Genomic DNA, 12,496 nt, shown 5'->3' with positions numbered 1-12,496 from the left:
TGAACCCTTCTGCATGCAACACACGTGACTGTCCTCTTTGTTTTTCCCAACTCAGTGCATTGTGGATGTCTTTCCTTTTTCCTTTTTTTAACCCTCCAGGCATATTCCAGTGTGGTCCAGCTTCAAAGATAGCCATCAAAGAGGGAGATGTGGACCTGAGGTATGATAGCCCATTCGTCTTTGCAGAGGTCAATGCTGACCGTGCCAACTGGTTATATAACCCCCCGCCACAAAAAAGTGAATTGATTTCCTATGATACCAGCAGCGTCGGCCAATTCATCAGCACAAAGGCCGTGGGCAACAATACCCGTGAGGATCTCACTGACAGTTATAAATATCCAGAAGGTAAGGCAAAATAATCAGGTGAGCTTTCCCTTTAACTAGGTGGCAATGCTGAGATGGAAGTTGTTCCTCAGACAATACACCAGCTGGATCATTGCCCAGAAAGAGTTCACAGTAAAGGGCCACCTAACATTTGGCGAGGCCAGGATGCTTTGTCTTGATGTTGGGACTCCTGTGACTCACCCCATCCCTTCACGGCCAGATTCACCACTGGGTTAAGGAGGCTGTAGCCACTTGCCCACCATCTCAGGAGGCTCCCCACCTAACCCAGATTGCCTGCTTTCAAATAAAAAGGTCTAAGTCTCTAGCCCTGGTGGAGCCCAAGATATGAGATAAAATGTTCAGGCACAATACTGTCCAATTGCTTTTGGAATTGTGTTTAGCTTATGAAGGAAGAAGTCACAGCTATGGCTGATATTTTGTACCAGGGATAGGTGACGAGTGAGCCCTTGTCTGCAGGAAGGACTTCCTTGTTCATGTCAAACCCCTTGTTGTTGTTGTTGTTGTTGTTGTTGTTTTCTTTTGTGGTCTGTCCTTGTGGAATAACAAGTGGTTTGAGTGGTCTTAGCTGGGAACTGTAGGTGACAACAGGTGGGGTTCTCCCAGCCTCTCACGGAGACACCTTCCTCAGGCCAACTCTGCTCCCAGGATCCCCAGCCCAGTCCAAACCCTCCAGCCAATGAAGTTTGGTGTGGCCAATGTTCCGTGACCTGTGTACACTTTGGACCAATAGGCATCTCTAGAATGTTCAGTTATTCTCCAATCAGATGGTGCCAGTTTCAGTCCAATCTTCCCATATAAATATAGACAGAACCGGGCTTCATTTTCACCTCTTGGTGGTAACAGTAACTACCAATTTGTCACTCAACGTATTTCCAGTACATATAACTCTCCTCAGGCACAAGCCTCCAGTAAAGTGCGTACACATTTTTCTTCCACTGTTAGCCCCTTCAGTCACTGAAACAAGACGTGGCAGTTGAATTTTTACCTCAGCTTCTTTAGGCTCAGCATTTCTGTTTTCTGTCTTTCCTACATGCCAAAACCCAGGCAGATGCCTGCCCTCAGAAAGACAGGCTTCCTTTGCACACCAAGCCATGAGCCAGACTTCTTCTCAATCAAAGTTTCTCCTTCATTCTGTTCCAGAGCTCCTACGTGCCCCTATTACCTGAATCCCCAAAAAGGGATCTGAGCAGGGAAAGATGGGCAAACACCCCATCTGGGTTCTCCAGGCCCCCGCCCAGCCCCTGCCCCCATTTACACGCCCTGGACCCGTGACTGAGCTCCCCACTGCTCACCTGTGACCCATCCTCCAGCATGGCCCATGTATACCGGTAATCTTGCATATATGGGCGATTCACAGTGCCATTTTGCATACAACTAGATGTGTGCATATTTGCAATCATCATTATTTTTGCAAAATGGTGATCGCAGCACTTGAGGGTGGGCCCTGGGTTGGGTGAGTGCAGGCGGCTTGGTGAGTGCAGAGGGGCCAAGCAGGGGCTCGGTGAGCACAGCTCAGGGGCACAGGTCAGGGAGGGAGTCCACTGGACTCCTGCACCCAATTGGCCACTTGCACCATCCCTAGACCTGAGTGGCATATGAGAAGAATATTTCTTTTTTAAAATTTGGAATACTTAGTATGAATTATTAGATTTGGTGGCTCTTCAGGCTCTCTCCCCAGGGTCTCTGTGAGAGCAATGTACAAGTGGGGTACTGGATGTATTTTCTCTCTAGTGTACTTGCATGTACATTTACAATGTAGGTAAGGCAGCATGCACTGTACCCATGGCCATTTTACATGGTAAGAAGGCTTATTATGAAAATGGGGTAAGACTATATTTCTAGTATATCTAGTTTTACTTCATTTTATTACCTTCATGTTCTGCCTTTCATTCATGAACTAGAGGTCTCCCCACTTCTATCCTCACAACAATTCTGTGAGGTAGGCTAGGATGAGAGGTAGTGACTGGCCCAATGTCTTCTGGTAAGAAATGTGAGGCATTTGCTGGTCCTCTTCAGGCAACAAAATGTCCTGGGCTGGCTGGGCAGGGCCAGGCCAGGCCAAGCCTGTGTGTGTCTGTATGTCCTGTTGTCCTTCTGTGGCTGAATTAAGCTGAGTTGTGGGGCAAAGTATGGAGCAAAACCCTTCACCACAGGCAGGCAAAGACCAGAAGCACAGTATTATGAGTAAAGAAGCCCTGTCCAAAATCTGAGGCCAAACTGAATGAACCGGGTTGCAAGGTACAGGGGACTGAAATAAAGATATTGTTCCAGAAGCCATTCCTGCCTAGGACTGAGATCTCATAAGCCAGAGCTTCCAGAGCCCCACCCAGGACTCAGCTGGAGTATATCAGAGGCTTCATGGGGAGGGCTCTATGCATGAGGAGTGCTTTGCTCATGAGGAGCCTTGCTTTGCCAGTGGGGAGTCCTTGTCACCACATTTGCTCAGGACTGCCTCTTAAGATGCTGTCACTTTCAGGGGCTAGGTGCTCACTAAGCCTCCATCTCAAAGTAGGAGTTCCCTCCTGTTGCAGGGACGGACCAGCAGCCATTTCTGCCGAGGGCACAGGCTCCTCGTAGTCTGCCTCCTGTGCTCCTGCAACGGGCTGCGCCTCAATGGTCATTGTCCCTAACTCCTCCTCAGTCAGAAGAGGATTCCTCCAGCATGACAACTGTCCTGTTTGGACGTTGTGTCTGAATGAGTCAGTGGGCCAGTTCACATGATCACACTGTGCATGCTGGCCACGTGCCAGCCCAGTTGTTTCCATGTCATCCAAACCTGGTGAGAGTGAGTTACGTCTGTTGTAGTAACACACCTCAGAACCCGAGAGTGAGCAAGTGAGAGAACATTTCTGTGTGTATTTATGTTTTCTGTGTCTGTGTGTGGTATGCTGTAAAAGAGGAAGCTTGTGTTTGTAATCCAGTTCACTATGATGGACAAGACATTTTGCTTCCAGGAAAGTGTGGAAGATGATTCCCACTAAAATATACAGCAAACGATGATTTTGAGATACGGCTGTGAGATGGGGGCAGAGCAGGAGGCTCACTACAGATGACTAGCCCCAGGGCCCATCCTGGCCTTGATCTGGCCCTGCATACTTACTTTAATTTATTTTGTTTATTTCTATCCCACCTTTCTTCCATCATGGAACTCAAGATGGCTACATGAGGTTTCCAGGTGGTCTCCCCTCCAAGCACTGACCAGATCCAAACCTGGTTGGGGAGGTGGCGGGCTCTCCCACACTGGAGGCCTTCAAGACGAGGCTGGACAGCCATTTGTCAGGGATGCTCTGACTTGGATTCCTGCATTGAGCAGGGGGTTGGACTCGATGGCCTTGTAGGCCCCTTCCAACCCTACAATTCTATGATTCTATGATTCTGTGCTTAGCTTCAGCAAGGTGGCTGCCTCATGTGCTTTCAGACTATGCCCTGGGACACTTTCTATAGGGGTGTCTGCATCTATGGCCAGCTAGAATCAGATGCCAGGCATAAGGAGGCCAAAGCAGACAGACCCAGAGGCAGGTGTTTTCATGGAGATGTCTGTCCTGGTAGGTTGGCTGGGGCAGTAAGGGCGGAATGGCACTGAGCCAGGCCTGAGCAAGTAGCCAACATGCCTGCCAGCCCTCAGTAGCCCTGGATTCCTTTATGTCAGAACTTGCACTGCTAAGAGGGCCAAACAGTTTAGCCCCTAAGTGTGCACAGTTTCTGCTGATTTAGAGAAAGTCACACTGGGGGGGGGAGAGGGAGAGAGAGAGAGAGAGAGAGAGAGAGAGAGAGAGAGAGAGCAGCCTCTGATCCCAGTAGCTACTAAGGGGCCTGCATCTTTTGGGTCACATGGCCTTCTGGAATTTGCCACCCTGCTCTGTCTCTTTCAGGCTCTGACAAGGAAAGAGAAGTGTTTGAAAAGGCTCGTAGCAAGCTGCCACCTCTGGAAAGGATGGTAGCCATGTTGGCCAGCCTGCCAGAAGCTGAAAAGCCCAGAATCTCAGGGAAGTTCAAAGTGGACGGCCCCCTGGAGGTGGGCAAGGATGTCAGCTTAGTCTTGATGCTGAAAAACCTCACTTCTGAAGCCAAAAGCCTTAGAGCTAATATGTCCGCTTGGACCATCATCTACACCGGGGAGCCCATCTACGAAGTCTGGAAGAAGTCTCTCCCAATGACTCTTGGCCCAAACGAAGGTAGTCCTTTTGTACAAGTCCAGATCCTGAGGCCTCCTCATGGCCAGGCAAGGGGATGATGGTTATGCTGTTGCACTTAGATGCAATTGTGGGAAACTCTTATCTGCTTTAGGAAGTCTTGAAAGGGAATTTTAGACACATCCATGGAGGCGGACGACTCCAGCAATGGCCCTTTGCCACAATAGCTAAAAGGACATTCCCACATGCAGAGGCATTTCCCTGAATAACTTCCCTGAGTAGCAGCCATTGGAGAGGAAGGCAAGCACATCCCACCATTCTTCCAAGGAGCTCAGAATGGAATATGAGTCTTGCTACAACCCTGCGAGGGAGAGTGAATTCCCACACCCCAAGCTTCATCCTAAGCCCCAGCCCCAGGATAGGACTTAGTTACTGCTACGTTGATAGGAGGCCTTCAGTTGCTCTTCAGAAAGGAAAACACATGCACACACCCTCTGCCAGGGGAAAGATCCAGCGCCCAGCTAGGAGTGAGCGGAGAGGCAGCTCCCAAGTCATGGAGGCTGGTGGCCAAACGTAGAAAATGCTGTTTATGTTTTCTGACCTGACTTTTTCTGCGTTGCCATTAGCACAGCCCCCCAATCCTCATGCCCCCACACACATGTACACACACACTTAAGCCCCCGATATGTGCCTCTGAACTGAAAGTGGCAAATCCGTCCCCTGCTGGACCTTCTTTGTGCCTCCTCTTTCTCCCCATCCCTCCATTGCATTTCAGACTAGGCTCCTCAGAACGGAGTCCTGATTTTCCTGTCCGTACATCCTAAATCACCAGGTGGACAACTGGCATGCTGTGTATTACAGTCCTGCTAGCAGTAGCAGGCAGCTGGTGGCTGCAGGGGCTGCCAGTCTCCCATCCAGGCCTGCTCAGCTTCAGCAAGGTGGCTGCCGCATGTGTCCCCAGGGCCTTGTGTAGCATCCACAGCCAGGTGGCACCAGAGCGGCTGGCTCCTTCTCTCAGGGGTATCGTTGCCCTCTTCTGGCCTTGCACATGCATCTCTGCTAGGCTGAGTGTGGTGACAGAGACTCTCAGCCCTCTTGGATCCTGGGAATGCAGGCATGGGATAGCCTCGGTACATGCCTGGCCGCTCCACCACCACATTTCCATTTGCTTCATCCCAAATATGGAACATACAGATAGATGGAGGGGACCAACCCTTCAGCCAAGAGCAGTGCAGTCTGGTGATGCTTAGAGAACCAAATATCTTGGCTCCCTCCCCTCCGAGCTGGCAAAGGGTTGCAAAAGGGGAGCCCCAGCTGGGCAAGATCCTGCCTGGGCACAGTGTGGTCATTCTCCATCAGAGCCACGGGACTCACATTCACCTAATAAGGCGTGTGGCAGGTTTTGTGCCAGGGACCCTGCCCATCCCACAGAGAGGGAGAGGGAATGCAGACAAGGAAGGGATACTTAACAGCTCTGAGGCAGACGTTATTCCCACGAGCCTTGAAGACTAGTAGCAAGTCCTTCAAGAAAACAAAAACGGGCCCTAACTCATGAAACAAGGTCAGCTTTCTCCAGTGTCTGTCCAAATATTTGTTTTACATACAAGATTTATATACCGCTCTATATCCAATAAGATCCCTCAGTGGTGAACAATAAAAATACAGAAAAAAGAATTAGAATACAGAATTGGAATCTTTATCATCAAATTGTGCTGATAAAACTGCTGTTAGTTTAAATGAAACATCTTCAGCAGGCCAGATGGAAGCCTCCACCCTTTCTCCGTCTGTGACTGAGTCAAAGGCGGCGTTCAGGAGGGAACAGGCTCCGCCAGGCAGGGCTTCCTGAGCAGGGGCTCCTCTGTGCTTCCTGCTAGCCTCCCTTGCTCCTTCAGCTCTGCCCGTGGGCTGCTGCTTCTTTGGTGACCAAACAAATTGACTTCAGCACCTTGTACAGGGAGGATTCCATGGGCAGGCAAATCTGCTTCAGCCCCCTTTCCTGCCTCCACCCCCTTCTGCCGAAGGGCCCATTTATCTGCCTGGAGACAAAGGTGCCACTCTGCTGCCCCATTGGCTTCCCCTGCTGCCAACAACTGTTCCACCCAGCCCAGCTGTGGGGAGTCCAATTCTTGCAGGGCTGAATGTGGCTTGACATCAATGCGAAGCCTGGTGCTCACAGGATAAAGAGCCAGAAACAGCGGCAGGAAAGAGGCAGCTTCACCTTTCTCTACATCAGTGGTGCACAGCCCTTTCAGCCCCAAGGGCCACACTGCCTTCGGGGATGCCAGGGGCCACATGGGTTTGTTTATTTTATTTATTCAATTTATAACCCACCTATATACAAACACTCTAGGTGGCGTACAAGGATAAAAACAATTCAACAAACACACACACGCACACAAAATCAGGCTGTTGTGAGCTCAAAGTCATGTACATACACACTTATTCACATTCCCACACACATACACACACATACTCTTCTCCACACACACACACACACACACACACACAGATATTCATCCCCCCTTCCCTGGAAATGCACTCACAGGCTTTCCTGAACTAGCACTAGCAAGGGAAACTGTTCCCATATCTCCAATCTCTCAGGAGAGATCAGAAATAAGAGAAGGGTTTCCCTTGCCAGCATTAAGTACTCTGGGTGGGGCCCCCACAGCTCTGTGGGTCACATTGGAAGTGTCTGAGGGCCACATGCAGTGGGGTTGTGCTCCTCTGTGCTACTCTAAGGAGTAGCCCCTTAAGAGCTTTGCCAGGCTTGGGTGAAGACATCCCAAGGTGACAGTCTCTCTATCACTTTTCTTTCAGAGAAAGCGCTTCCTGTCAAGATCTCATATGCTGAGTACCGGCAACACTTGACAATACACAATATGATTCAAGTCACTGCCTTATGCAAAATAGAAGATGGGAGCCTGGCTCTGGTGGAAAGAGTCATCATCCTGGGCAGCCCCAGTGTCACCATGACGGTAAATATCCCTGGTCAGCTGCTCTTTTGCTCAGGCCAGCTGCCTTCCATCCATCAAGGGTCAGGGGGGATCCAATGCAGTGTTAAGAGCCTTGTAGAAAAGGCCCTGACAATCCCTGCCATCCAGCAACCTCAAGTCGCAATCTGCATGCAGGCAGACAGAGGGACTAGGAAGAACAGAATACACCCAGCAGGAGCCACTTGGGTGGAAGAGGGAGGGACAAGCTCTGTCTGGTTGGCCCTCTCAGGCACACACACCCCCGGGTCGGGGAAGGCCTTTGGAGGCTTGGCCCCTCCTCTCTTCCCTCCCTCCCTGACCTGCCTCCTAGCCCAGGGCTAGAGCAGCCTAGAGGAGGGGTTGGGGTTGCTCTGCTCAACCAAGATTTTGTTCTGGGCAGGTGCTGGGACAGGTGAAAGTCGGTGATGCGTTGAAAGTGGAAGTGATGTTCACCAACCCCCTGGATGAGGATCTGACAGACTGCGTGCTGCAGGCAGAAGGCAGCGACTTGGTGGTGGACACACTGAAGATACAGTAAGTGCCAGGAGCCCCAAAGCAGGCGGGCAATGTGTGGAACCTCCCCTCCCCTCCAGGCTTTCTGGTTACTCAACTGCACTTAACGTGCAATCAAAACTCCAGTGGGGAGGGCCACAGCAGGGGACAGGGAAGCCTGAATCTGTAACGGGACCCATCCTCCCATCTGTCCAACTTCCCCTTGTACTCACAATGCAAGAGTTATCATTCATTCATGCATATACAAGATTTATGTCCCACCTTTTGATCTGTGACAGACTTGTCCTTGCAGAGAGATATTATGATATGAGATGTTTGTATTTAGCTGGATTATGAATCAGCAGGTAACATATCCCATGCCATACTCCAGGATCAAAGTGTCACAGTGGACATCACAACATTCTTGGTCCTATCACACAGAGTTTTTAGACAGAGGACTCTGAGAAGGGGCATGTCTTTTTATTTTTTTTTACTTTAAAATCTCAGGCAGTTTCTACATAACTCACAATTGCTATAAAAACATTGAAAAAATGCACTGAGCTACACATTCCCATAAACCTCCCAAAAAGGGCACCATCTGCATCTCCTTAGGTCCTGTGTATTTCTTACAATATTTCATGTTCCTTTATTTGGGTCATAACTATCCATAAGCAGACTTGTGGACAACACTCCAGTAAGCAGTTATTCTTCCTTTCCCCAACTTCTTATCTGAAACACCTGCTGGCCTTTCCAGAGTTCTGCTGGGAAAATTTCATCTTTCCCATAGCAGGCTCCTAGGTCAGCGAGAGGTTCAGTCAAAAATCACAGCATGTCATTACAAATGCTTCTGACAGAATGCCTTTGCTAGAATCAAATGGATTCAAACTGAATACAGGAAGATATCTTAATATTCCATTTGCTTCTTTATGAACATTGTAGCTTAGGAGAGATGGCGATTTATGAGACACATGTGGAAGTCTAATCACTTTATTTTGGATAAATATCTGCAAAGTAGCCTATCATGCAGGTTGGTGCAGCAACTCTGACAGATGCAAAGTCTTCTGGGGCAAATATTTGTTGCAGATCAAATAATCTCCAGGGTGACTTGCAACACATGCCACTGGCCAGTGACCAGTGGACTTGGCCTGAACAGACAGCCTAGCCAGCTACCCAAATGCTGATTCAGGTCTTGTGTCTCCCCACATGCTTCAAATCAGTTTTCTGCCTTTAAGCATGATTTTTAAAGTACCACATCGATGATGGAAAACGTGCTTCAGGAACGGCGGAGTGGAGGGGTGGGAGGAGAAGCCTGGCAATGCTGTGCAGAGATGCAGAACTAGTTTAGATGTCTTTGCACAACTGGCAGTGACCGGCTTCCCTCCCTCCCTCTCTCCCTCCCACTGGGCCCCACTGCTCCAACTGCTCAGGGAAGCTACTGCTGATATGTACACAGCCTAGCATAGATGTGGCAATGCTAGGCTGAGATCCACAGTTGCTCTTACTCTATTATACCGTTGATTGCAAGTTGCAACTTGTGCAACTCAAGGGATGCCTGCAGAGAACCGCTCTCCAGAGGTTCAATGTATGAAGGAGGAGGTGGGAGACTGATCCTGAGCATCCTGCAGGGGGTCCTGTCAGTCATGCATTTACCAGTTCCCTTTTTCCCCTTTGCATAATCATCAGCAAAACTATGTAAATAATAATCCCCATGGCACTCTATCTTCTCCCCACCAGACAGGGCACCTTCCTCTGAGGATTGTAGTATCCCTCCCTTTTTATCCTGACAACAAGCCCTGTGCATGAGAGGGGCTGATGAAATTCACCCAGTAAGCATCATGGCTGAGTCCATGCCATAGGTCAGTGGTAGATCACACACTTGGCATGCGCACAGAAAACCCCAGGTTCCAATTCCTGGCAGCACTTGCAGGTAGGGCTGGGAAAGACTGCAGTCAGAAACCTGGTGGGAGGGGCACTGCTGCTACTCAGTGTGGACTGAGCTAGATGGACCAAATGTGTGACATGGGAGAAGTCTGGTTCTCCTCTGTTCCTGAGCCCAGGCCTCCAGGTCCAGCCCTTGCTACGCAACACTGGCTCTCTTTTAGGCTCTCTGCTGATTCTTAAGTCAGGAAAGAGGCAACCTGCCTTGCCTTCTGCTGTTTGTTCAAAAAAATGCAGTAAAGGAATGGCAAGGAAGAAGCTGCCAGGCAGCCTCCAGGCTCAGAGTGAGTGAAAAGCAGATTTTTCTTGCCACTGATTGCACAGCAGCAATGCCTCACCACCACCACCACCCCGATGCCCATCCAGTCTTGAAGCAAAGCCTGTGCCCAGCCTTGCTCCATGCAGTCGAACCTGGACCTTCGGCATGCAAAGCAGGTGCTCAGCCACTGAGCTATTGGCCCTTCCACAATCATGAGGGTAATCATGAAGAAGTCATCAGTGGTGGCAATCACCCTGCAAGGAGCTACTCCTCATTCAACCTGTGCCTTGTGTATGATGTTCCAACCCGTGTGTGTGTGTGTGTGTGTGTGAGAGAGAGAGAGAGAGAGAGAGAGACAGAGACAGAGACAGAGACAGAGACAGAGACAGAGAGAGCATTGGCTGAGGTCTCTGGCAGTCCTACTGCACACAGCTGAGTTTATTCCCCAGCCACTGCGGCTTCTGAGTGCTTGCTGTGCCTGATGTTCTTCCCAGATCTCAGCTTACCAGCCCCTTTGCTTCTCCTCCACAGAGTGCCGCCACTGAAGGCCAAGGAGACCTCCCTTGTCCACCTTGATATCACACCCAGCAGGAGCGGGACCAAACATCTGGTCATCAATTTCTCCTGTGACAAAATTCAACACATCAAAGCCTTTGAGACCATTGCAGTGGAAGACTGATTCTAAAGCCTGGAGTTCAGACATCCAGTTTACGTCAACCCAAACAGACAGAGCAAGTCCATGGCTCATGGTGCCCGGTGCACTTCTGGGAGGATTAAAATGCCATGTATTTTCATATAGTTATTCTCTTTAATCATATGTAGCCATATACATAAGTTTGTACATGTAGGTACAAAGATTAAGTTTATATTGGCCTACCCTTGGTCTCATAGAGTAGCTCAGACAGAGGAAAGTTAGATCAGTTAAATTGCTAAACTGAAGTACAACAGGGCTCGGAAATTCACAACAAAAGAAGTACTAGCAGCGTACTTATCAGAGTACTTTAACCGGGAAGGGCCAGTTTTTGCGATGCACAAAAATATCACAGATAGAGTTCAAGAGGTTTTGATTAAATCTAGTTTAATCTGGAAAATGGGGTCAACAGCTGATGTAGGTTAAATGTGAGCACTGCTTGTAAAAGGCTCTGTTCAAGAGTCCAAACACACACCACAACCAAATTAGGATTGAATCCATGTTGAGGGATTGTTAATAAAAGGTATGCTTGAGATTGGGAGGTGTCACTTCTGAGAACTGGAAATCTGGGAAACAGAAGTCATTACCACTGGCAGGAACATTTGACCAAGTTTGGAGAAGCTTGTGTGACTTCCATATTTTCTTTCGTTATTCCTCTGTGTGAATTGGAGATGTCTAGTTCTATTTAATAAACTTTCTTTGATGCATTCTGTAAGAACTTTGCAACTCAAGTTCATAAAACAAGCAGCTACCAACAAACTGAGTGTTTCCTCTGCATGGTGAGATTAGTTTTGGGTGTGTGGATGGTAAATTGTAAGCAAGCACAATATGTGACATCATACAATATCATTACTGATCACAGAACACATCCGTTACAGGATCAACCTTGGCTTCCAATTTCCTCAATTTCTGGAGCTTGAGGCAAGATGAGATGGCCTTAAGTCTAGAAATGTATGAAAATTTTGTTTCAGTTCACAAATCCCTCAAATGCTCTGTTCGTAATCCCAAAGCAAAAGGGAGTGCATTTTCTCTGAAAATGTTCACAAATTCATTCACAAAATGTGTACTTGAAAAATCAGCAACTATCTCAAAATGCACAACTTTTAAATCCTCCACAATTTAGTTTATGGGGGATATTTGCACAAATTTGGGGACTTTCACAACTTTCACATTCGATAGGAATTTTACCATTCTCCCAAAACGCAGCAATCACAGAAACAAGGACAAACCGAGGAGAGACTAGCAGTGAGCTGATCTTCGGTGAATCTTGGTGAGCATGAACATGGCTCATTTGTCCATCCCTCGTTAATGCCAGTCTAAACCAGCAGGGATTTTATCATTGAATTTCCCTGGGTTTTGAAATGGAAATTTAGCATTATACTGTTGGCAATCCTACCTCCTCCCCAGTGTATTTGAATCTACTTTATTCTAACTTGACCTGTATGATACATGGAATTATAAATTATAAATGGCAATCATGACATCATTTCAAGGTGCAGAAAAGAAAGGAAAGGAAAGGTCCCTCTTTTTTTAGGTATATCCTTCAAACAATAAATGCATGTAACCTTGTTTGCTAATTACAAAAAAACAAAAATGTATGCATGTATTTATTTACTGCTCTACATCAATAAAATATCTGAGCAGTGAACAGTAAAAGGGGGAAATA

General features: G+C 48.2%; 1 protein-coding gene across 1 annotated transcript in view; it reads left to right on the top strand.

Moving 5' to 3' along the window:
* LOC146346522 (protein-glutamine gamma-glutamyltransferase E-like) overlaps positions 1–11,586 on the top strand; it is a 37,040-nt gene extending 25,454 nt beyond the window's left edge. The window contains exons 10-14 of the mRNA XM_084851411.1: positions 100–345; positions 4,218–4,520; positions 7,296–7,453; positions 7,851–7,984; positions 10,671–11,586. Coding sequence (XP_084707537.1) covers positions 100–345; positions 4,218–4,520; positions 7,296–7,453; positions 7,851–7,984; positions 10,671–10,818 — 989 coding nt within the window. The 3' untranslated portion in view covers positions 10,819–11,586. The remainder of the gene's footprint in view (positions 1–99; positions 346–4,217; positions 4,521–7,295; positions 7,454–7,850; positions 7,985–10,670) is intronic.
* Positions 11,587–12,496: the final 910 nt, after the last annotated feature.

This window comes from Heloderma suspectum, chromosome 4 (assembly GCF_057233095.1).
Source record: "Heloderma suspectum isolate Gila_16-S chromosome 4, 16-S_ref, whole genome shotgun sequence".
In the NCBI taxonomy this organism is placed as follows: Eukaryota; Metazoa; Chordata; class Lepidosauria; order Squamata; family Helodermatidae; genus Heloderma; species Heloderma suspectum.
This window is presented reverse-complemented; position numbering and strand designations above follow the sequence as displayed.